Source organism: Clarias gariepinus, chromosome 13 (assembly GCF_024256425.1).
Source record: "Clarias gariepinus isolate MV-2021 ecotype Netherlands chromosome 13, CGAR_prim_01v2, whole genome shotgun sequence".
NCBI classification, from domain to species: domain Eukaryota; kingdom Metazoa; phylum Chordata; class Actinopteri; order Siluriformes; family Clariidae; genus Clarias; species Clarias gariepinus.
Window position 1 is genome coordinate 5,300,148 of NC_071112.1, and position 26,806 is coordinate 5,326,953.

Consider the following 26,806-nt stretch of genomic DNA (forward strand, 5'->3'; position numbering starts at 1 on the left):
TGAAATAAGCTCTTCTGAGATATCGAGATTTGCATTTACGTAAAGTTAAATTTTATTTAGTCTAAAGTCAGCAGTATGTAAATAAAGAACTTGTTTAGAACTAAAAATTTATGTTGCATGAACTGAACATGGGGAAAAATTGTACTCTAGAAATAAAATTTCACTACATAAAAAATCATCACTGAAGACGAAGAGAAAAAGATGAAGGAAAATTTACAAAAAACATAAAAGGATATAGAAGTAAAGCAAAACCAACAGGATTTAGTTTGTAAGGGAGTGGCCGAGGTCAGCGCTCCTCCACCATGGGAAAATCTTCCAAGACAGGATTTCCTAGTTTCTCAAACAACCAAAAAAACAAGCTCTCTCTCTCTCTTTCTCTCATGGGAAAGGAAAAATAGTGAAGCCGAATATAAACTGAATATAAAAGTATGACTAATGTTTCATTGGCATCGATTATTTTCTTTGAACACCAGGACCCTAAGTGTATTGGGTTTTTTTTTTTTCTTCTCTTGACTCAGTGGAGAAATATCAACCCTACACACTCAACAAGCCTCGTCATGACTGAGTCACTGATCTCACGCTGGTTCTTCTGGACTGAGTGATACGTGATAAATCTAGTTAGCACTCTTCAGAAGCTGTGTGTGCTTCCTGCATCAAATCCTCATCCTCAACAAACTCACATCCTGTTATCATGATCACTTAAATTATTGCCACATCCCCCGTACAGTCCTGACCTCGCTCCAAGCCATTTCCTCATGGCCATTAAAGGAGTTCCTGGGAGGCCGGGGTTTCAGACGTGAAGCAGCCAGTCCAATCAGGGCTCCTGCTTACTGAGAAAACTTTCTACCTTGACGGTTTTAAAGCACTAGTGAGCACTAGTTTTTACTCTCAACTGCGTTGCTACTTTGCACAAGTCCCGGTTTAATTCGAACGCCCAGGCGACATTAGAAATAGACTGTAATAAGCATGCTCCAGCCTGATCTCGGTGTACATTGTGACACACACCCCCTGACCCCCCCACACACACACTTACCTGCTACATTCAACAAGTGTCACACGGAGGCGTCCCTCCACCAACCGCTCGTCTTGGACTGAGAAGTCTGGCTCAGGCATCGGCTGCACTTGGAACGGAAAGAACGGCTTGTACCTGTTAAGTAAACAGAAATCACAAATCAAAGTCATTTCCGTGGCACGATATGATTCATAATGATGAGGAAAAACTCCATTGCTCAAAATACCAATTATTTTCATTATACATGTTAAACTAGAGTTCATTCAGTACTAAATGTAACAACATTAATCATCCTCCGTCCTAGAGCTAGCTCGGTGCGCCAGGCGATCATTTTACAGATCAGGGGGGGGAAGAAAAAAGATTGACAATTAATATCGCTTTTCATGCATTATTTATAGAACTTAAAGAACACTTAAAGCAGGGAACTCTTGACCACTAAAGAACAATCAAGATGTCCAGTGTTTTAAAAAAATCCATTAAAAATATATTAAATACTTGTTAAAGTTATGATTAACAAATATTGTTTAATGATAATGATAACGAAAAGCATGATTTATTTTTTTATTTAAAACTTTTTTTTCACAATTGTTCAGAAAAAAATCATTGACCTTCCTTTTAAAAATGTTTCATATAATAAAAATAATAATACATGACTTATAATAATAATAATAATAATAATAATAATAATAATCTCATCATCATCATCATCAAATCAGAATTTTCATATATAATTGAGCTACATTATGAGTTCTAATACAGATATTTAGCATCGGTTTTATCAGAGTGGAGGAAGTTTTAGCGCTGCTCAGTAGGATTTTGTCTTCGTCATCTGGCAACCCAGTGGCCATCCTAGAGTGTGTTCGAGAGAACAAAAGCACAATTAACGCATCTACAAAAGAATTTGCATGACTAAAAAAAACTAATAAAGTGCCACGGTGGCTTAGTGGTTAGAACGACAGTCTGGCACCTCCAGGGTCTGGGTTCGATTCCCACCTCGGGGGAGGGCTGAGAGGTACACTCAGTGCTCCCACATTAATCATGGCTCTACAGCCAATCAGGGGCGTCTGTGAGCTCACGGAGCTCAGGAGAAGGAGTGGATAGCGCTGTCCTCCGAGTGTGTTACGCCGCCCCCAATGGTGTGTGAGCGAGCAGCTCCAAAACTGCCGTCACGTGGTTCGGAGGAAACAAGAAATAGTCTTCGGCCCTCCTGACTGAGTGGTAGTAGTAGCCTTAATGTGGGAGCCCCCTAGTGACAGGGAGGAATTGGACACGACTAAATTAGGGAGAAACTCGGGGGGGATCTTTGGACTACTCACTGCACACTTCCAGACCCCGTGCCGTCTGGTGAGCGCTACAGCTTCACTCTAAAATAACCATCCCCTGAAATACACACCTTCTCTCTGCAAACCTTAAAGTTACACCCAAAATGCCACATTCCAGTGTGTATTGTTCTGTCAATCAAAGCGGTCACTTTTAAACACCAGAGCACTCGTTTCTATTCAGAGTCGGAGCTTTTATTATACAGCGCTTGTCTGATTGATTGTACAATATAAAACGCACTTTTGCTCATCAAACTCAAGCAGCAAATAAACAGATTCTCTATGTAAACCCCGGAATGCATTTAGTGTCGTGTTTAACTTGTGATTATATTTTATTACATCTGCCGACAGAAATTTGAAAAGGCGTGCACAAGACATTGTTTGATTTTTTGAGTAAAAAAAGATTTATTGAATAAAATTATATGAATGTATTCAGAGCATAATTTGATCAGATTTTACAGTCAGATGCATTTTGTGTTACGACGCACTGTGTCTGAGAGCTTCATGATTTGGGTTTTTGTCTGCTTCTGCTCATCCCTGGGGTTTTAAAGTCTGAAACCCGGAGACTCGCTGCTCTCAAAGCATTATGGGAGCTGTGTGAGTCACACTTGGAGATCTGCGATTTCAGAAGAAAAGACACTGGCTGTGTTAAAAAAAAAAAAAAAGACATTTATAAACCCGGGAGAGAGAGAGAGAGAGAGAGAGAGAGAGAGAGGGAGAGAGAAAAAGAGAGAGAGACCACGAAAAGACAGAAAAGCTGGAAGAGAGCAAGAATGAGATAGATGCAGAAGAACAAAAAACAGACAGATACAGTCTTTGACATAGACTAAAAGAGGGTGAGAGAGAGGGAGAGACAGGCTGCCTGAAAGAAAGCAAGAATGAGAGAGACAGAGAGAGAAAGAAATGAAGAGAGAGAGAGAAAGTCAGAAAAAGAAACAGATAGAGAGGAGAAAAAGGGGGATGAGGGCACACCATGGGGAGAGAGGGACAGATGGATGGATACATCCATGCCACCGCTTACACAAACCCAAGCCCACATGAAAAACCCAAACACACACCTTTAAAGGGTTAACTTTCCTGTACTCACCATTAACAAATCACAGATATAACACTGCTTGCCAGATTAACCAATTCTCATTCGATATTATACTGATGTGCTCTGGCTAAAATCTCACTAATTCAGCTCTTCAAAAAATCTAAACACACCGAGTTTAATGAGTGAACCGTGTTCTCCGCCGGATATGATGGATTTGTGTCGTATCATCCACCCCAAAATCGATGATGTCTAGAACTCCAGAAACACACTGTACTCCTCCTCCTAGTAATGCACCACGTGTGTGTCTCAGGCTTCTCACACTACAGTGACTAATCGTCCAGAGCAACCCCTAACCGGGTCTGCCACATGGCATGGCTGCGATCCAAACAAGTGTACTTCGGGGGTGAAGTCTACTCTAGCTGCAAGTCTTTCAGATGAGGACAGGAGGACAAGAGCACAGGAGGACAGGAGGACAGACGCATGAGTCTTGATTAGAGAGAAAGAGAGGGATGTAGTTTGGGCAGCAGAGAGCTGTGAGGATCAGTGGCCCTGTGTACCACATGCCAATATGAGACATCAGACGAAACCAGGTTAGGCATATGGTTGGCACGCGCGCGCCCACACTCACGCTTTATAACGCAAACTAAATATAGATAAAGACTAAAGATAAAGCATACAGTATACAGTACAGTAGTGAGTGTGTGTCTGTCCTGTTAAGTGCAGGCGTTCATGGTTCACGTTACATAAAGTGGTTTAAAAAGCTCCAGGAGTAAAATACACTTGGGTAAAACAGAAAGCAGAAATCTAAACTGCAGTTCTTCATTTTAAAAAGAAAATCACTGCAACTTTTTTTTTTGTCTCCCCAAGGCTTTAAAAAAGGAATTTCTTTCATTCTTCATTAAGACCTTATTATGACACAAGCCACGTTTGCAGATTTGCCGAAAGACTCGTAATTGGGTACGGAGTGTCCCATGTTGCCTAGAAACAACGTCCTTGGTGCTCGTTACAGTCTACTTAAAAATCAGAGGACTATTTGTAGGGGACTAACGTTAAATCAGAACGCATTCAGGATACGGGCCACACAATAACGCAGATCAAGTCCAGGGTTTGTACTTTGACGTTCGGTAAAGCTGGGCTGAACTCGTCGACAATCTATAATCAATTAATCATTAATTAGTAATGTTAACAACCTGTACATTTTTTCCTAAGTTTAAGTTTTGTTCAAACTATTCTAGCAGCACAAATGCTGAAATACTAATTAATGAGGCACATAAAAAAAAAAAAACAATCACCCGAACTGCAATAGCACTCTCTTCTGGTTAATAGATTATTTTAATAGAAACAGGAGCTACGGAGAAATATAACGCAAAACATATTAAGCAAATATCATTATTGGTTAATCCATTGATAGTCAGTTAAATTCTTAACAATTTATAATAATGATGAATAATAATTCTTAATATTAAAGATAACTGAATATTATTTTAACAAGTAAAAGCTATATAGAGAGATAGAAGAAAGAAAGAAAGAAAGAAAGAAAGAAAGAAAGAAAGAAAGAAGATCTTGATTCTGTATTGAAATCTGTAATGTTCAAGTGGACATCTAAAAAAAGAAAGTGAGAAAGAAAGACAGAGAAAAACCAGCAGATAGAAAGGAACAAAAAAAGAAAAGTCCAAAAAAGAAAAAATGTGCATTAACAAAAAGAAAGAAAAAAAAACAGCTAAAAAAAGAAAGAAAGAAAAAGATCAGCTAAAAGAAAACAGCAGAAAAAGGAAGAACAAAAAAGATTAGCAGAAAAAAAAGATTTTAGAACAGAAGGTAGAAAGAAATCAAGATAAAGCATAAAGCATCATCACTTAGCCGATTTATCATCAGTTAAACTCCTAATTAATGAATTATTGATTAATAGTACTACATCCGCAGGTGAAAGCTATACGGTTGTAATTCTTTTTTCACACCTCTATTTATTTAGCTTTATGTTGTCCCAAACCTCAGTATGATCTGCTCTTACAGTATTAAGAAATAAACTCAATCTCGATCATGTATAGAACACCGGGAACAGCAGCCTTATGGCCAGCGTGCTCACATCCTCCTCTCGCTTGACATCCATCCAAACCACAAATATACCTCAACACAACAGGTCTATCCCACAGGACCTCCGCATACGCATGCAGAAGATCTTCCCTAGCCCAAGGTCTGACCTCAGATTAGCACATGTTCCACAGAGCAAACCCCTGAGGTCAGTTTCTATCTGGAGATGATGACCTGACCTCAGATCAGCTAGTTCAGATCCTTCACGCCTGCCTGTACTTCTCTTTAAAGACATTCACGAGCTTGGAGAACGATACAGTAGCTGGTGTCTCATTTGAGCGTTAGCTAGTACGGTTAGCTTAATTTGCTTATCTAAAAAGTAGTGCTAAGATAAAGCCTAGCAAAGGACATGCAAAACGTATTCAGGGTTGATTTAATGAGGGCATGAATCACTCTGTGGACCTTTTGTCTGCTAGTGCGTCTCATCAGAACAGCAGCAACAATAGCAGCGCGTATTTGATGCAATCGGATTACAGGCGTCGCATGCAAGCGAATACACGGATATTCGATCCAGACACAGAGATCAGCTTGCATCCTGCATAGTCACAAATATCTACCTCTCTCTACAACACCACCTCTCACAACTCTGGACCCTAATCCCTGACCCCAGATCAGCACATATTCTACATGAGCACAGAAGCTGTTGGACACGGACACATGAGGCCGCAGAGGATTTTCTAACGCAACACAATGAGGACTTGTGTGAAGTCACGGCGGTAGTTTTAAGTGCAGTCTTTCTCTGAACATTCCGGCATTGCATATCTCTATTATATTACGTCAAGTTCCCGTTCACGACTGTTGGAAATTTCAAAAACTCCATTTAGCTCTTCTGCTTTAGACAAAGAGAGAAACAATAAAATAATATAACATTTAGTACTGACAAAGTAATCTGACGGGACGGGACGAGTGGTGATAACAGCCGATAACAGCACTGGGACGTTTAACTCTCCGCAACAACCTGCGCCCCAGCTGTTCTACCAAACGGTAATTACGCTAACTTTCGGTCACAGCATGGGTGAAAGTAGGTCTGTACAATCCCCGGTACTGAAGGGAGAGCAGCTGCCTGCCAAAACTCACATTTAAAACCATTCACAGAAGCACTTTCAACAAGAAAACATTTCTTAAACTACACACCTTCTAAGTCGTTCCGAATCACCTCTGAACCGCTCGTGTTGCTTTGTTCATGGCTAACACGAGGTATACCGCCTAGCTACCTGCAAAAGCAATGTTGAATCCCTAATCCCTCTCTAACCCCTAATCAAGTGCACTACTTGGTGTGTGGAACATCAGCTTTCTGTTTTTTATTTATTTTTTCATTTTTGTGTTTTTTTTTCTCCAATTTTCTCCCCAATTTAGTCGTGGCCAATTCCTCCCCGTCACTAGGGGGCTCCCACATTAAGGCTGCTACTACCATTCAGCCGGGAGGGCGAAGACTATCACGTGTTTTCTCCGAACTGTGTGACGTCAACCGCCCCGTATCTTTTCTAACTGCTCGCTCATGTACCGTTAGGGACGGAGTAACACACTCGGAGGAAAGCGCTAGCCGCTCCTTCCGCGTGCGCGAGCTCACAGACGCCCCTGATGGATGTAGAGCCGTAATTAATGTGGGAGCGCAAGTACCTCTCATCCCTCCCCCCTGAGAGAGCTCGGGTAATAATCATATGTTTCACAGGTAGTCGGAGAAGCTAACTAACTGGGTAAATTTAAACAAAATAATAATAACAACAATATTATTATTATTATTATTATTAACAACAACAATAACAATAATAATAATAATGATCTGTTTGTGGAACTGTTAAATAAAAGAAATATCCCACTCGAGGTAGTGCTGTTGTGCTGATTATAAGCATGACATGTGCCGATATTCAGTACAACAGCACTCTCTCTCATTTATACTGCTTATTCATTCATCGCTATACTGTATATAAGAGCTGATCAGTGTATTTAATATCAGTTACAATACACTTTCCTCAAATATCATCCATGTTTTTAAACTGTGATTAAAATCTGTTTATAAATAGCTTAACAAAATTATATAGATTTTTTCCTATTTAAAAAACAAATATAGATCTATTATGTTTTTATTATATTATGATATTATTATACTCTTACTATTATCAGATATTATAACATCTTAGATATAGATTTTAATATAAACAACATCATTTCTAGTAATAAATAACTTATAAATTCATCATCTTGCTGAGATTCAGCCACATAATCGATTTTGGTGAATAAAACATAAGAAACGAACAATATGCAGACATATCCTTACAGAACGCACAAAGACAGAGAGGAAGTGAAAGAGAACTCTGACCCGAACTTGCCCTCCCTATGCTAAGGGTATCACTATCAGTCTCTGCGTCTGTCTATTCAACACTGAGCCATTAGATCTGATCCCACTGTTATGGGAAGCAGGAAAGCCGAGCAGCTGGAAGGATGATTTTTGGAATGAGGTATGGGGATTGTACATGTACCAGACACAGCGAGTGGTGTGTGTGTGTGTGTGTGTGTGTGTGTGTGTGTGTGTCACTTCTTTAACAAGAGGAGGAAAAGGGAAAAAAAAAAGGAAACATACTGTATCTATTCATCTGTGGGTATCATGTGGACAAAAAGATTACAAACCAAAGACGAGAGTACAACAGTGAATGAAAATGAAAGAAAGAAAAAAAAAACAGGAACAGAAAGAAAAACAGCAACAGAAGCAAAGAAAAAGAATTAAAGAAAGAAAATACACTGTGATGCGTCGCTCAGAAATAAAGAAACAGCAACAAAGAATAAAATACAGCAACTAGATTGAAAAAGAATTAAAGAAAACGGAGGAAAAAGAAAAAAGGAAGAAATATGCAGTGTATATCTAAGTAGTGAGCAGTAAATAAGTGTGTGTGTGTGTTTTAATTTCAGCCTTTATTTTTCACATATCCCAGCTTCTTGTTAGTATGCTGAGGTCAGAGCCCAGGGTCAGCCATTATACAGCCTCCTGGAGCAGTCAGGGTTAAGGGTCTTGCTCAAGGGCCCGAAAGCTGCAACCGGGCGGAGCTGGGACTCGACCCGATGACCTTCCGATCAGTAACTCAAAGCCTTAACACACAGTCCCACCACCGCCCCAACTGCCACTGTGTTTGTGTGTGTGTGTACAGGAATGATCTAGTGCGATACAACTCCATGGTCTATGTGATATTAGCAGGTGCTGCGTTATTACACACTCCTCTACACTGGATGACGTTTAAATACTAAAACACACAGATCTACAAAGCCATGACAACTCTAATGGAAGCTGAAGAGCTTTAAACTGCTATCCCAAGCCTGCTGGCCAACTTGCTAACAACCACCCACCCACACGCACGCACACCAACACCTCACCAATACTCCCACATCCATCCACATCATCTTTCTTTTACACTCCTCTCTGATAAACTCCCTCCACCACAGTCATGACATCTAGAGAGTGAGATTTTGGCCCAGTCTTCTTCTTTTGCAAAATAGCTCGCGTTCAGTCAGATTGGATGGAGAACGCCTGTGAACAGCAAACCTTCAAGTCTTGCTACGGGTTCTCATTTGGATTTAGGCATGGACGTTGATCTAAACCATTCCATTGTAGCTCTGGCTGTGTGTATGGTTGTCCTGCTAGAAAATGAATCTCCACCCATGCCTTAAGATTTTTCAGGTTTTCTTGGAAGACTGCCCTGTATCTGGCTCCATCCATCTTCTTATCAACTCAGACCAGCTTAACATGATGATGCTGCCACCACCATGTTTCACAGTGGGAATGGTGTTTTTAGGGTGATGTGCCATGTTAGATTTCTGCCACATAGTGTTTTGCATTTAGGGCCCAAAAAAAAGTTCAATTTTGGTCTCATCTGACCAGAGCACCTTGTTCCACACATTAGCTGTGTCCCCACAAGGCTTGTCGCAAACTGCAAACATGGCTTTCTTTCAACAATGGATTTCCTTATGCGATAAACACCAGATTTGTGGAGTGTATGACTAATCGTTGTCCTGGAAACAGATTCTCCCACCTGAGCCGTGGATCTCTGAAGCTCCTCTAGAGTTACCATGGGCCTCTTGCCCGGCCTGTTAGTTTAGGTGGACGTCCATGTTCTTGGTAGGTTTACAGTTGTGCCATACTCTTTCCATTTTTGGATGATGGATTGAACAGTGCTCTGTGAGATGTTCAAAGGGATATTTTTTTATAACATGACACAACTTTAAACCTCTCCAGAACTTTATCCCTAATCTTTCAGGTGTGTTACTTGGGCTTTATGATGCTGTTTCTTCACTAATGTTCTCTAACAAACCTTTGAGGGCTTCACAGGACAGCGGTATTTATAGCTAGATTAATGTACAAACAGAGGTCGATTCTTTTTACTAATTCGGTTTCACTGGATTTTAGTTAGGGGTATCAGAGTAAAGTGGGACATTTTTATATCGGAAAGATTTTGGAAACCCATTTATCATTTTCTTTCTACTTTACAATTACGTGCCACTTTGTGTGTTGGTCTACCAAATAAATTCCCAATAAAAATACATTAACGTGATAAATGTGTCATTAAGAAGATGGGGCACAACCGATTCGAGGTCTAGTGATGAACACGGGTACGGTGGTGTTGATGGTTCACACAATCACGCCCCTATTTGGAAACCGAAGAGAGAGTTTACAAAATACGATCTGCTCACTACGGGCAATTCGGGCACGCCCATCGGCTTACAGCGCGTCTTTGGACTGTGGGAGGACACCAGGGAGGTCAGGCTACAAACCTTTATATTGTAATACTGGAAGCATAAAGTGAACTTTCAGGTTCCAGGAAAGTATTAAGCCTGGATAATAGCACAAAATTACATTTTAAACCAACCAGTAGAACAGCTCAACAAGCCGGCGTGGCTGATCAGGACATTACACCATCCTATGGCTCAGAAATCACAAGATTGCATTCAGAAGTAGGACACATAAGACCTAAGAACAAAAGCACTCGCGTCGATAAATCTGACACCACGATCTTGTTGGTTTAGGCTGCCTTAGCCTCCTTTACCCTAATGACACTCCATCACCGTGTTCTTTAAGCTCTCCCTCTCCCTCATATACACTCGCGCACACACACACACCAGACATGACCTCATCAACTGGAAACCGAGCTGCTCCACCCTTCTAGTGAGAACCAGCTTTTATCTCCCTCACACACCTCCCTGCTTTAATTATTTATTAATGTCCAGTGTAGGGTTCTGTTATTATCTACTAATTTAGCTGCAGAAACAAAGAAACGATGCTCGTGCCCCGAAGCGAGGATGAAAGCCAGGCCTCGAAATAACCGCGACGACCGCAACGAACAAACGAGGGTTACGTCTCCATCCATCTGTCGTTCCTCTTATCTTATCTTGGTGTCCTGTTTTGTTTGCACGTCTGTGTTTCCTTACAACATAAGCGCGCTCCTTATCTGATCGGAAAATGAAACTGCGGAGCCTCTTCGAAATTTCCTCTCGATGCGAGACGGTCTTGACTAGAAAACTTATTATTTTTGCACGTATTATTTAATGAGGGACTTAATTTATGCAGCACTTTTATACAGCAGAAGATCTCTAAAAATAATGCATCTGTAAGAATAAGAAGGATGTATCTATAAGATAAGGCGATGAATGTTTGAAGCCAGGGTGCATGCATGGATTGGGGCGATTTGCAGTAATTGAGGAAGTGCTCAGTGCAACGAGATCTAATCCAACGGCCGCCTAAAGACCACTTTTCCTACGAGACCGCAAAACACGGCACGGCAAAGCAAATCAAATCAAGAACCATCAGTACCTTGGTTTGTGAACCTGTATACATTCCCAACTGCATAACTCCACTCAGGAAATTAAGAGACATCTCTAGAGGTTATGGAGCGGACACCATAATAAAATTAATAAATAAACAGCCATAAGGTTCACTTCACTTCACTTTACTGTAAAATGTGTCTTGTTTTTCCTTTGCAGGCTTTCTACTAACCACAAAACACACAGTTGGATTAGCAAAGCCAGCAATCATCTATCTCAGAGGTGTCAATCATCTCAAGTCAGTCCATGCATGCTTTGTTTTTCTTAAATAAGAGACCTAACGGGGCGGGACAAGATGAACCCATGATTATAGGAAGTCAAATGACGCTTGTTTTGCAGAATTTTGCCCCCAAAAAAACATTTGTTCCAAAATTTATGGACCCAGCTGTGTCTTTTTAAACACTATATTGTTGCCTTCTAACTCTAGAACAAAAGAGTCCTTTGGAAAACCGACAGTTGCTACTTGTCTACATAAAACCCTGTGTGGCTTAAAAGAAAAAGGTTTTAGGTTGCCAGGTTTCACTTTAACGTTGCGCCCGCATGCCTTCTTACTTTATCAGCTATGACTGTGCAGGTCAGAGGATAAGATCGGTGCTGATGCAGACTGGAGAGAAAGCTGGTGGCCTTAATGAGAACGCGTTCTAAACTTCTGTATTTTGTTATAGTAGGCTTTCGATCTGGAAAATGAATCGGATTCATGAGCAAGATGAGATATGTGGAGACCAGCTTTACAGGTGGACTCACGCATGGTACAGTACACCCATCTATAGTGATACTCTAATATGGAGTGTTCACACTACACTACAATGTACTGGACTCTGATCCTCTAGCGTGAAAGCAGCTTTAAATGTTACTGCAAAAAAAAAAAAAAAAAAAAAAACAACATGCTGAGCTTTTTGGCTCGCAGGTGACATTTTTCTGTAGATTCCAGAAGCTCCAAGCTGGAGCTTTGATCTCCAACTGAGCCAAAAGAACGAGAAGAAATGTGGCGGGTTCTGGAGGTTTTGGATTCTATGCGCATTTTAAAAGCGGATTCTCAGCCTTTAGCATTTTTGTTTTTACTCACTAAATAATGTGCAGTGAGAAAACAAAGCGAACAGCGAACACATGGCGCTCTGATTTGGACTCGGCAACTGGACTAAAAGGTGTGAAAGCGGCTTTGGGTTTCCTGCAGAGAGCTATACACACACACACACACTCGCTCACTGAGAACGGAAGAAAATAACCTTTCTTTCCCCTAAGTGTGTATAATTAAGACACTAGTATAAACTTGCACACTGACAGCATTTTTTTTTATCAAAGAACACAAAACGCCTTTCCGTCTCTTTGTAATTAATTAACTCACTGGAGACACTCGAGTCATTACGAGTTCTGCCAAACACACTCTGAGAAAGGTCTGTTGTCTTAAAGCTCTCAGTCGTAAGCCTGGGATCACCTCGGTGCTGATTGTGTGTGTGTGTGTGTGTGTGTGTGTATTGCTTTCTGGTCCAGACTGCCGAAACAACTGCTGTTCAGGACTCTTCATTGTTTTCAGGTCAAAAATGTCACAGGCTGTCTTAGAGTTAACTTAAAAAAAAGACGAAAAAAAAAAAAAAACCTCTAGACACTAAATCAATGCGACTCTGTGCTACCGGGCTATGATGATCACGAGTGTGTTCTGTTTGTGTGAATGTTAAAGCTCGAAGAGGGTAGTAGCAGTGAAACTGATCTCATGACAAGTTGATAAATCTTTGCAGCGTCAGTGAGCTGATGGCTGCAAAACTGTGTGTGTGTGTGTGTGTGTGTGTCCGCGTCCTCCAAAACTTTTAAGCGGCATTAGGTCAGTGTTCTGTATATTTAAAGTCAGAAGTTAAATGCTGAATCAGAGTGTGTGTGTGTGTGTGTGTGTGTGTGTGTGTGTGTGTGTGTGTGTGTGTGTGTGTGTTATCAGAGATGGGAGGAGGTTGCGGCTACACTAAGCTTATATTATCTGGAGCGAGCGAGCGCTGATCTCATACGCAAGGTCAGATAGAGAGAAAGAAAACTGAATGGAAATGCACATGGAATGTCAATGCTTGAATAAAGCTCAGCATACAGAAAGGAAACGTGATGCTGCCATGCTGGGGATAACTAAAACAGATGCATGGTTAATGTGCTCTCTTCTTAACAAGATACATGTTAAATATTGAACAGCTGATGTAATAGCAGACGTTTTTCTATGGAAATTATTGTATTTGAATTGAGCCGAATTATATCTTAATGCTTTAACACTCAAGATCGCAATTGTGTGAGTTCTCCCACTTAAAAAGATGAAAGAGGCCTGTAATTTTCTTCATAGGTATACCTTAACTATGAGGGTTGAGATCTGGAGACTGGCTAGGACACTCCAGGACCTTGAAATGCTTTTTACGTTGGCGTTGGTCTGAAAGACCCAGCCACGTTTCATCTTCAATGCCCTTGCTGATGGAAGGAGGTTTTCACTCATAATCTCACGATACACGGCCATATTCACTCTTCCCTTTACACCGATCAGTCGTCCTGGTCCCCAAAGCATGATGTTTCCACCCCCATGCTTCACAGTAGGCATGGTGTTCTTTGGATGCAACTCAGCATTCTTTCACCTCCAGACACGACAAGTTGTGTTTTTACCAAAAAGTTCTATTTTGGTTTCATCTGACCATATGACATTCTCCTTCTGGATCATCCAAATGCTCTCTAGGAAACTTTAGATGGAAGCTGGCGGTGCAGTGTGTTACTGATGGTAGCCTTTGTTACTTTGGTCCCAGCTCTCTGCAGGTCATTCACTAGGTCCCCCCGTGTGGTTCTGGGATTTTTGCGCACAGTTCTTGTGATCTTTTTGACCCTACTGTGTGAGATCTTGCGTGGAGCCCCAGATGGAGGGAGATTATCAGTGGTCTTGTACGTCTTCCACTTTCTAATAATTGCTCCTTACCTATTGCAGATTCAGTCTTCCCAGCCTGGTGCAGGTCTACAATTTTGACAGCTCTTTGGTCTTGGCCATAGTGGAGTTTGGAGTGTGACTGTTTGAGGTTGTGGCCAGGTGTCTTTTATACTGATAATAGATGCCATTAATACGGGTAACGAGTGGAGGACAGAGGAGCCTCTTAAAGAAGTTGTTACAGGTCTGTGAGAGCCAGAAATCTTGCTTGTTTGTAGGTGACCAAATACTTATTTTACAGAGAAAATTAACCAATTAATTCATTAACAATGTGATTTTTTTTTATTATTATTATTTTGTCTCTCATAGTTGAGGTATACCTATGATGAAAATCACAGGCCTCGCTCATCTCTTTAAGTGGGAGAACTGGCATAATTGGTGGCTAACTGAATACTTTTTGCCCCACTGTATATACACGCACACATACACACCTATACACACACACACACACACACTTAACTTTAATGACATAATGTATTAAAACATAACTGTATTTTGAACCTTGCGTCTCTATTACCTCTGAAACATGCATGTGATCACCACAAGATTTCAACACGTTTCCTTGCTCGGAGAAGATATCCGCTTTTTTACTCCAAACTCATTTCTAATGCTAGTTGTTAAGCAGAACTTGAAGAGCAGAAAGAGACAAATGAATACCCAAGATGAAATGTGATGAAAACAATCAAACTATGTAAAAAACTTTTTTTTTTCTTTTTCTACTTCGAAACTACAACCAGAACACTGACGTGTTGTTTAAAGAAGTCACGAGAGAAAGTCTTATTAAAGCCGAGGGAAGTGGCGGCTCAGTGGTTAAACCTGCATGTGATCACAGATCAGCTCAAATCTCAGCTCTGCCAGGCTGCCACGGAGAAAGACACTTTACCTTCACCACTCAGTTCAATTCCTTTTCAAAATGTAGGTCACTTTGGATAAAAGGATCAGCCAAATGTACATAGTGGAGTATGTATATAGTGTACATGTATATACTGTATGTATTGTATATAGTGGAGTCTTGGGCAAGAACTAAAACACTTCCATGTAAAGGGAATTGTTTCATTCTTCATATGTCAGAGCAATCTGTCAGGAGTTCCTGGGAGGCCAGAGTTTCAGACGTGAAGCAGACTGGTCAGATCAAAGCTCCGGCGTATTGAGGAAACTTTCTACCTTGATGGTGTCCAAGCACTAGTGAAACACTAGGATAAGTGCATTAGTGTAGCAGGAGATTATATAGAGAAACACAAACAAAAGGTCCCGGTTTGACTTGAACAACCCTCGTTTTTTCTTCTTTTTTTTTTACATTATACCTCTTTTTGGGCAAGTCATGTTTTTGCTAAAGTTAAAAAGCTGTCCTGTTCTTTTCCCGCAGTAGAATCGAAGAGTTCTTTAGGGGATCAGATTTGATTTTAAATTTTAAAGTATGGAATCATTGACAAGTCTGTTAAACTGGTGTAGCAGTACATTTCCGACGTCCGTGCGACGACTTTCTTATCCTGTTACACCGTTTAACCTGTACATGGCCACACCTTACTACAAACCTATATGTTCGCTCGGAGTCCTTCTCCGCCTATAAAGTAAAAAAAAATAAAAAATAAAGCCTATAAAAATGCTTTGGGACTGCAGGTGTCCACCCTGAGTGTTCACGTCATCAGAGAAGAAGTGAAATTATCAGACCGTAAAAAAAAAAAAATATGCATGAAGACCTCAAGACCTTCGATATAAAACTGTCGCTTTTGTCCCTCTCGTAATGCCTGCATTTTACTACACTCTGGTGCAGCCTGCAGTCTGGCCACATAGATAACCATTAGCAAAGGTCAGTCCTGTTAAAGACCTCTTCAAGCTCCCGCGGCACTAATAATAAACTCTGAAGAGGCTGAACATGATGAAGAGCTTCGATTTTCTATGCGATATGCGTTCAGCGTGTTGAGGAAAAAAAAAAACATGTCCTTGAAAATACATTCAGATGGATAAGAAATAGCAGTGAAATAATACTGAGGGGGCGGAGTCAGCAGTTAGGATGGAAGTGTGATGATAATCTGAGAAACTGGAGTTCTTCAGCATTCAACTCAAGAAATTCATAAAAGCTTGGTAGTTCTCTTACCGCCCTGGTATTAATTATTTTCCATATCATTAAAAACTTATAAAGACTTGCACTTCATATTTTTCACTCATTTACTGTATAAATCGTTAAATTGCAAGAGAAAACAATGTTGCGTGTGAGCGAAAAACTACAATATACTCCGCCTTCAAAACTTGAAAGTACTGAAAAACTTCGCTGTTATAGAACACACCACCGACACTGGAGACTCCTTCCAAAAAGCACTGTATTAACATTGCCTCTATGAAAACATCTTTATTCATTCATTCAACTGTTTATCCTATACAGGGTCATGGAGGGACTGGAGCCTATCCCTTACAACTTGGGCACGAGGCGCTGGGTTGGACGCGGTGCCAATCCATCCAAGGGCACACATACAAGCCTCATACATTTTCGTACTTTTGAGTAATTTTGGAAATGTCAATTAGCCTGAGCAGGAAATTCACCATGCACGGGGAGAACATGCAAACTTCATGCACAAAGACCCAAGGCAGGAATCAAACCCGGATCCTGGAGGTGCAAGGCGATAGCAGGAACCATTAAGTGGCCGAACAGATTCGTAAACGTTCCGAGATCACTTAAACCCATCTTAACCCATGGAGCATGGGGGTTAGAATGGAAAAAGGTCATGTGATCTAAAGAGTTTAGATTGAGCCCATTCCAGAGTGATGTGTGCATCAGGTTAAGAAGGTCAGCGCATGAAGCGATGTACTCGTCATGCAGCGTTATGATCTGGGGTTGCTTCAGTTGCTCAGGTCTAGGCTACGTAACATTATGGAGCAATACAATGAAATCAGCTGATGACCTGAATGTAATAAATGACCAGGTTATCACATCTATGGAGCTTTTAGTCCTGGGACGGGTATAATCCAGGACTCAAATTGTTAAAGATATGAGGAATCATTTTCACACAGGACACCACATTGTAATCAAAGCTAAATGAGTTCAAGCTCAATATTATTCTTTTTTTTAGCCGAAATTCTGCATGAAATTTGCACGTTTATGTGAAATATCCCAAATGTGACTCAACAATCCATACTTAAACACTTAACATGAGAAACGTATTGGATATATGATATTGCGTGTACTTCCTACAATATAGTATAATGTCACCGATCTGTACGGAATAATTAAATATTGAATAGTAAAATCCTGTATGTTCCCAAAATCAGAACCTGTTCAACTTGTTTTTTTTATAGGGAAACCTAAACCTGACCATCAAACAAAAAGAAACAGCTTCCTACAGAGATTTTTAAGTTATCTGGACCTCTGTGTCTCGGTCCAGGACCGGCACCATCTCGGTGGAAAAGTACTGTTCTAGTGCCCCGCTGATGCCCTTAACACACTCAAGCAAAGTCAATACAGGGGCGAACGGCGAGAGGAAGGAGATAGAATAGCAAACATGTCCCCAGGGTGGATATTTCTCTATCCCAGTTCAATAATTCTATAAATGAGCTCGTGGAATTTACTGGAACAATAACTCCACCTCGGCAATAGGGAAGTTTCGTTTTCACTCTTGCCAGCTCCAAGCTCCACGGTTTTCAGTTCGACTCTACATCAAGTGTCCTTGAGGGCTTCCTCCAGTTGCCTCTCACATTCCCAAACCCTGCAGGGAGGTGTATTCTTCACACTAAACTGCTTCTAGACGTCAGGGAGTGTTTGGTGTTTGCATGATGTCTTGTGATCACCTAGCATCCAATCTTCTGCCAGTGTTCCCAGGATCCACCGTCCCAGTGATTTCAGACTGACCACTGACCCACACAGACCACACTTTTAATCCTAACTCAGTGTGAGCCCAGTGTGTAACACAAACAAACCCAGTGACCCCTGACACAGACCTGCAGCGGACTGCCGAGAAAACACAATCATCAGAAAAACAGCCTGACAAACTGTAAACGACGCCAAAACCAAGTCCTTCCACACTATGAAGCTCTATAGTGGAGGCCAAAAATATTAGGACAGCACATGCCATGTGTTACAGCTGTTTCTGTAAAACACAACAGCTGATTTTACCGATTAGTTCGAGCCAACCTGCTGGAGAGTTGTGCTAATTAACTGAAATCTAGTGAAAAACAATGGTATTTAGCTTCTGGAGCCATAGCCTGGGTCATGAAAACGTTTGGACAATGGTGAAGAACGCAGGAGCGATCAAGAAACCATCTTCTACACATTGACATTTAGGCATTTGGCAGACGCTCTTATCCAGAGCGACTTACATTTTTATCTCATTATACATCTGATCAGTTGAGGGTTAAGGGCCTTGCTCAAGGGCCCAACAGTGGCAACTTGGTGGTTGTGGGGTTTAAACCTGGGATCTTCCGAACCGCAGTCCAATGCCTTAACCCCTGAGCCACCCCTGGCCTCCATGATCTTCAGGAAGCAATCAAGTACTGCAGACGTCTTTTTGACTCCATGTCCAGTCGGATCCAGCAGGTTTTAATGAATAAAGGACTGAATATTGATTGTTGGTGGCTCAGCAGTAGGTTTCTTGCCTGCCATGGAGTCAAGTACGGGCGGCCGAGAAGTGCGCAAGAAAATAAATCCGAAAACAGAATAACAAAACTAAAAACACAACATATTCAGAAACAAAATACCAAATTTATTGTGTTTTCAGTTTTGGTTCGATTCCCACCCAATGCCCCAAACCCCAGCCACTGGATACAGTGCCGGTCCCAAGCCTGGATTAACTGGGAGGGTTGCATCAGAAAAAGTATCCAGTGTAAAACCCATGCCAAGCTGTGTACAGATCGAATGGTCTGCTGTGGCGACCTCTCAATAGGAGCAGCCAAAGGACTAACAAGGTGTATAGCGATTTTATTGCAGAAAATAAATTATTCTTACCATTTTGTAATTGATAAAATTTTTATTTTTTTGGATGGGAGAGATTTTTTTTGTTGGGGACAGCGGAACACACTCGGAGGACAGCGCTATCGGCTCCTTCTGCTTGTGTGAGCTCACAGACGCCCATGATTGGCTGTAGAGCCGTGATTAATGCGAGAGCGCTATGTGCCTCCGATCCAACCCCGCTAAGTGAGCTCGGCCAATGAGCTCTCTCCGAGCTCCCAGGCTGTCATTAATCTTGTCATTGTTTAAACCATTTGGAGAACGTAATAAATGACTGAATTTCACTTTTGTCTCCATACTTTTGGCCACTTCTATGCAGACACAACAAAAAGTCTCTCCTAGACTGTGGTTTATCCATCGCAAAGGGCAAACACAAAAATATCCCAGTTGGCTACAAAGAAAGAGCGTATATGCTGACACTAAAAGCAGTGAGGCTGGACATATTTGGTCTTCTTCCATCAGGGTGATAAATATCTTTAACATTTTATAAGATGAAAAATGACAATGCATCTTCGGACACGCACAGCTGTTTGAAATGCGTCCTAGCCTGTGGGGGGACGATGAAGCAAATCATCTGGGTCCAGCTATGCATCTCTTGCATGGCCTATTTTCCTTTACATTCCTGTAGTCTCCTTGTTTATAGGGAATGCACTGTATATATGCATGCACGTGCATGTACACCTGCAAAGGAATCAAGACGACCATACACCTCTATCGTGATGATCCCATTTCAACCACTTTATTACAATACTCATATCAGAGCTGACTATCAGATGACGGCGATGATCCGATACTGTCCTCATCTCACCAGGCTTCTGCCGCAAAGTTATGCAGGACTTGGATGTGATGGCATGGTTTAAGCTTTAAGACGATTTACGTCTGGCGTGTGAGGCGTAACACCTGCATTAAGCTCTGACAGTGCTTATCTACAATAATAATGCACATATGTATAATAATGTACCTTCTAATATGCTATAGTTTTTTTTAACAATGGAATTTATATTTAAATGCTTTTATCTAACAAAGAAAACATCTAACCATATATATATTCTAAATTGTGGACCAGACAGCACTGTTTTCACAGGGGGCGTTCAAGTCAAACCGGGACTTGTGATGCAATTTCTCATCGAACATGTACTAAAGACTTAGAGGACAGAACGGAGAAGAGACTCTTAGGCGCAGGAAAAGATCTAAATAATGCAAACTTTTTAAAGAAAGCCATATGTCTGTTAATGTCCATCCCGGTTAAAGTGGCTCGGAGCCCGCTGCAGTTGTTCCCGTGAACATCTCACATGCACTCCTATACAAACCGTTTCCACATATTTTGGGTTCCTGGGAGGCCGTCATTTCAGACATAGACATGTGTCACGCCAAACATGTGTTCTGAGATAACTTTCAGAAAAATCCAGGCACCAGTGAATCACTGGGATAAGTGCATTAGTGTAGCAGGAGATTGATTATATAGAGAAATAAAGGGAGTTTTTACTCCCAAAACTGTCTTCTACACTATCAAAAGTCCTGGTTTGGCTTGAACACTCCTTATAAATAAAAACTGGAAAATTGCTGTGGCGTAAGAAGTAATAAAAGACTTCATATAGTGTTGGTGTGAAGTATACCAATCATATTTGTATCAGTCATAAGGAACCGAGTAAGAAACCACGACCTGTAATAACCTTATTTTCACAATTTCCGAAAGCCATACTAAAACTCAACTCTTCTGACGAGGTGTGACCCTGAGACACTGCAACTTCCAGGCAACATGTACAACTTGATTATCAACAGAAACTTTTTGTTTTAAAACCTCAGCTAAAGTGTAACTTCTCAGATGCTTATTAAGATCTGGAGTGACCGGCTCTAAAACAGACGGCGGGTCTCGGAAGATCTCATTCTCAGCTAAAACATGGAGGAAAAGTTCGAAAAGTTGTTAATCAGCACAGTTTGGCAAGTCCTAAGGCTCCAAAAACACCTGACTAATCATAAACAAAAAAGTTTATAGGACATTTAAAGTTATTTTACTTTGAAACTTTTAATATACAGTTTGTGCACTGATGAGATATTATAATAGAATGACTATTATGCTAATGTTTTTGTTGCAGAATAACCCAAGGGTGTGTCACTGAATGCTTTCCGCCACTACATTAGGAGGACACTGTGAAATATGCATGAGAATTTGCCTTTTGAGAAGAATGCTGTAATGATTCCTTTAAAGTTAAGCCACACAGGCCCTAACAGGGGTTCCCCAGACCAAAAAAAAACCTATATTTACAGTTCCAGTTAGAACCAGTTTAGAAAGCCAGAACCCTAAAGCAATCTTATGGTATGTCATAAATCTATATCCACTAGGTTCTCAAGAGCACGATGGCGGCACATCCATTAAGGTTACAATCTTTATTAGAGCCCAAGCACTATGACATCAGCACGATGACATCATGGCTATGATGTCATCATCATGGTAGTGCTGATGTCTAATAGTGCTTATTTCACAGTGTGTGAAGAACCCTCTTGTTCTTTTAAGAATTTCTTTTAATTCTCTTGAACTCGTATGGGAAGGGGTTACCCATTTAGACAAAGCTCAATGTAGAGACCAGTACTAACTCTCTAACTTGCTTCTTCTATATATAACCCAGTCATTGGAAGCAAAACCCAGTTTAAATACAACATTATGAAAATAAAGGTTTCGCTAGGTTCTTATTCAAGCCTTTAGTTTTTCAATAAACACTTATGTGTCAAGAACACTGAAGGCTGCCAGGCAGGCTTTCCAGAGAACAGCTGAGATAACTTCCAGGAACTATTTGTTTTCAGAGTGTAGTGTTTGTTTCTATTGAAAAAAAAAAAAAAACTTTTCCCTTTGCCAGGAAAAAAAATGCAAAAAATTAGCACTTTCTTTGTCAATTAGTTCGTACCATAATTTAAACAATTAAGGTGCCGATTAAAGCTACACCCTACATGCATTTTCCTAGGTGAAGGACACACATTAAAGATCATCTCCATCCTACAATGATTGGTACCCAAGGGTGCTGAGGCTGGAGAAGTCAGATCAAACTAGGTTAAGTTTTTCCAATCTCGATTCCTACTGAAGCACACAGATGAGCAACAGCATGAATCCATGAACACAACCTGCTTTGCGTGAACAGTTCTGACAGGTGGAGGTGGTGTACTGGTGTAGGGAAGGCTTTCTTGGCAGCACTTTGGTTACGTTAATACCACATCAGTCAGTACTTGAATGCCGCAGCCTATTTGAATACTGTTGCATCCTTCATAGCCACAATTTCCTGTATTCTAATTGCTACTTCAGGCAAAATAACACAATGTCACAAAGCAAATGTTGTCTCAAACTGGTTTCATGAACATGACAGCAAGTTCAGCATTATTCAGTGGGCTTTCCAGGCACCATAGGAACTGTGTCGTGCACTCATGTCAACATGGACAGGAATGTTTTCAGCATCTTATTGACTCCATGCCATAAAGAAAGGAGAGGAAAGGGAGCCCCTGAAGAGCATTTGTGTAATCTTAATCCTAATGAATGTTGTAACGAGTGTATACAGTAGGAGTGTGGATTGGACCTAGAACTACAAAAATATTTTTTCGTTTTTCTTCTTCTGTGTAGCAGTTTTTAAGTTATGTGTTATGTAATAAGGAAGTTGTGGTATGCCTATGCAAATGTACACACACAAATTTTTTTAGGCATTTGCTTTGTCTTTTGTATCGTTAATGTCTATCCTTCACATGGAAAATGGACGCATGGTATTTATTTAAAAAAAAAAAAATTTAAAACACTATGGTATGGTAAAATACTATATGGTATTATACTATATTATATTTTGGTACAGTATATTATACTTCACTATACTATATTATACTAAACGCTATTAAACAATACTTTATAATGTATTATACTACACTATATTAAATTATATCATACTAAACTACACTATCTCTCTCTCTATACACATACATATACACACACTATACTGTATATACACTATACTATATTGTATTGTTGTTGGTCTTTCGGCTGCTCCCGGCAAAGCGTTGACACGGAGGTCAATCCGGTCCGCACAGCAACTTGGCACAGGTTTTCCGCCGGATGCCCTTCCTGACGCAACCCTCCCATTTCATCCAGGCTTGGGACCCGCACTGCATCCAGTGGCTGGGGGATTGGGCACTGCTTTCCGCATGGCAGGCGAAACACCTACCACTGAGCTACCAGTGCCCCTACTATACTATATTGTACTAAACTACACTAAACAGTACTACACTATATTATATTACACTATACTAAACGATATTATATTGTATTATATTATTTTACATTATAATACACAATACTACACTACACAAGGGTTGCATCAGGAAAAGCATATGGCATAAAACCTGTCCCAAGTAGATCGGTAGGTCTGCTGGTGCAACCACCCAACGGGAGCAGCCGAAAGATTAACAACATCATTATGCTATATTACACTATATTCTATTGCAGCATGGTGGCTTGGCATTATTGGTTAGCACTGTCTCCTTGCACCTTAAGGGTCTGAGTTCAGTTCCCGCCTTGGGATCTGTGTGCCTGAAGTTTGCATGTTCTAGCCATGCTTGGAGGGTTTCCCCTTGGTACTCCGGTTTCCTCCCGCACTCCAAAGACATGCATTTCTGTTCCCAAATTGCCTGTAGCGAATGAATGAGTGCGTGTGTCCTGTGATGGATTTGGCCCCTAAAAAGGGTGTACCCCACCTCGTGCCCTAACTCTCCAGGCCCCCTGCAAGATGATGATGATAATGATGATGAATTAAATATATACACACAGAAAGTGCTATACTGTAACTGTTCTTGTCTTCTGATGTACCTTTTACTTGGATACATTGTAACCCTGATGTTACCGTTACAGTGCTGGGGATAAAAGAGGAAAGTGAGCATGTTTAAGGACCTGATCTTGTAGTTGGGCAGCGTGTGCTTCTTCTTGATGACCCTCTTGAGCTGGTTGACGATGATGGAGGTGAGCTGAGGCAGCGGCCGGCCCTCGAACTGCGACTTGACCTCGAAGTCGACCAGCGGGTCCTCGACGAAGGCGAACGACCAGTGCGTGAAGGGCAGCCGGCTGAAGCGCAGGCGCAGGCGCCCGGCCACGCGCCGCATCTTCACGAACAGGTAGGCGGACTTGCCGAACACCAGGTCGACGTCGACGGCCAGGTGGAAGCCGCCGGCGTACTCCAGGTCCACCTCGAAGCCGAGCTCGTCGGGCATGCCGCCGTCGTCCAGGCGCACGGGCCGGACCAGGCGCGCCGTCTTGAACACGGGCACGGAGTCCCCGAGCGACACGTCGCGCAGGCTCAGCCCTTCCAACAGGCGGCCCGCCGTCTTGGTCTGCAGCAGCTCCTCGAACTCCACGCGGATCTTCTTGGTGATCCAGTGGCGCACCAGCGGCGTGTCGCGCAGCTCGCGGAACAGGAACAGGAAGATCGCGTTTAGGAAGCCGCACGTCTCCGGTTCAGACTGTCCAGAAGATGAAGAAAGAAGATGAGGAGGAGAAGGTGAAGAAGGAGGAGGGGAAGGAAGAGGCCCGGCACACGCACCGTCCGTCGGCTGCGGATTTGTAAAGTAATCCCTGAGTGCCGGATCAGGCACCGCTTTGACGTACTGCACGGTCCGCGCCACGGGCTCCGGGCTCCTCCGGTACAGCACCGCGAGCTGCAGGAGCAGCGTCACCACCGCCCCCGCGAACGCCGAGATCAGGATCAAATAAATCATTTTTATTTCAACTCGATCTGTTGACTGATATTATTATAATTCTTATTTTCTCCGCTTGTTAAACTGACGTCATGTCGATTCGAATCCAACACAAAGCGAGTTCCACCTGGTCGCTCATAAAGCTGCCATATCATCCGCCTGCCTCTTCCCTGCGCCCGAGTACAAATCGCCCTCAGAAGCACACCTAGGGCGCTACGAAGGGGCTGTAAGGGCCGTGCACAAGTGCCCTGGTGTAGGAAGCAGCACTCGATACGAAACTGAGCCTTTGGACTCCTCGGGCCAGCCCTGATTGGACAGACGGACAACGCGTCATCGACATGACGTCAGGACGTGGGTACGTCCGAGATAGCGCCTTTCATGCTTGGTTATTTGTTTTGTTATAATTTAAAGGTGATATATTTGAAAAAAAAAAAAAAAAGATATTTAGAACATGATATGAATAAAAGTCCAACTCAAAACATGTTTATTAAGTGGATGAGAAAATCCATTAAGGAAAACTGTTTTCTTTCAGTTGAACATGACTTCCTGTCAGGACAGTGACGTCAGAATGCAAGGCATTCTTGAACCTTAGGACATTCTACATTTCTATGACATTTTTTTTTATTGAAGAAAATTTGTCTCTTCTTGCATGTACCTCATGACACACTGGATTGATTTAGTTTCGCATATCCCCGTTAGGAAACCGGGGTCAGAGCACAAATACAGCTCAAGGGCTCAACAATGGCATCTCTAAGGGATTGAGGAAGGCATGCATCTAGACTGTTTTCTGTTCTGGCACCTAGGTGGTGGAATTAACCTCCTCTGGATGTGCGTACAGCAGAAGACCTATCTGTTTTTTTTTTTCAGATATTTGAGTTAACAAAAACTGTTTGACTGATAAAACTTATAGTTAGTAACATAGTAACTCAGTATAAGGATGAATCCAATGACAGAGGGAACTTCAACGCACTTTTGTAAGTTGCTCTGGATAAGAGCATCTGCCAAATGCCTAAAAGTTTAAATGCTGGGGCTTGAATCCCCCCAACCTCCCGATCAGTAACCCAGAGCCTTAACGTTTGAGGCACCACTTCCCCTAATATATTATCAAATGCCATTACCATTTTTCACAATCAGGGAAGATGTATCACATTTAAAGTGTGATTTAAATAGCTAATTTTCATAGCTAAAAAGCTGAAAAAAGAGTGGAATTCCGGTTGCACAGGGAAAAAATGGGCGTAACAATCTAAACACATTTAACTATCAACCACATCATCTGTAACCGCACAAACCTGGTGTAGGTTTGCTCCTGCTTAGCTATGCATGACTAGTTGGTTGCATAGCTGCATAACTAAATATGCCAATTTTGTCTGGTTTTAGGCAAATCAGCCTGTTAAATGCAAGTGTGTCATCCTGACTTCAAGTCAAAGCAGCGAGCAGTTTAACTAGGGGACAAAGAAAACAAGCTCTCAGAGGGAACAACACTTTACCTGCAACCTGCAGTCTGGCAGGAGATCAGAGATGGATGCACTACATGCTGCATTAATAGTGGCATTCATATGTTGCATATCAACGTATGAGGTATGAGGTTTTCAAAACCACCTCAGCTCTTAATTTGTGTTACTTAAAAAAAGGAATATTGATTAGTGGTGAGTAAAGTTTGTCATACAAACAGGAGCATAAAAGAAGCAAAGTGGCAGTGTAACCTTTAAGTAATGAAAATTGAGATTAAAAAGCAAGTAAAATACAAATGGCAAAAAAAAAGTATATAAATATACATATAAACACAAAGGCTAAATTGAAAATGCAACACTCGTTTGTTCTGTAAGGAATGTTGCACTTGATTTTCGGCTGGTGCCGTCCCGATTTTTTTCTCTAATGTTGATTTGTTTTTAAGAATGTCCTAAAACATGGCAACCACTACCCCGAGTGCATTGCGCGATAATGT

At 41.5% G+C, this 26,806-nt stretch overlaps 1 protein-coding gene across 1 annotated transcript in view; it reads right to left on the reverse strand.

Annotated features, from left to right (window-relative positions):
- The window catches only part of pdzd8 (PDZ domain containing 8), a 51,143-nt gene extending 26,025 nt beyond the window's left edge, over nt 1–25,118 (reverse strand). The window contains exons 1-2 of the mRNA XM_053510163.1: nt 24,062–25,118; nt 1,034–1,147 (exon numbers count right to left, since the gene is read on the reverse strand). Of these exons, the coding sequence (XP_053366138.1) occupies nt 1,034–1,147; nt 24,062–24,882 (935 nt within the window). The 5' untranslated portion in view covers nt 24,883–25,118. The remainder of the gene's footprint in view (nt 1–1,033; nt 1,148–24,061) is intronic.
- Between the last annotated feature and the right edge of the window lie 1,688 nt (nt 25,119–26,806).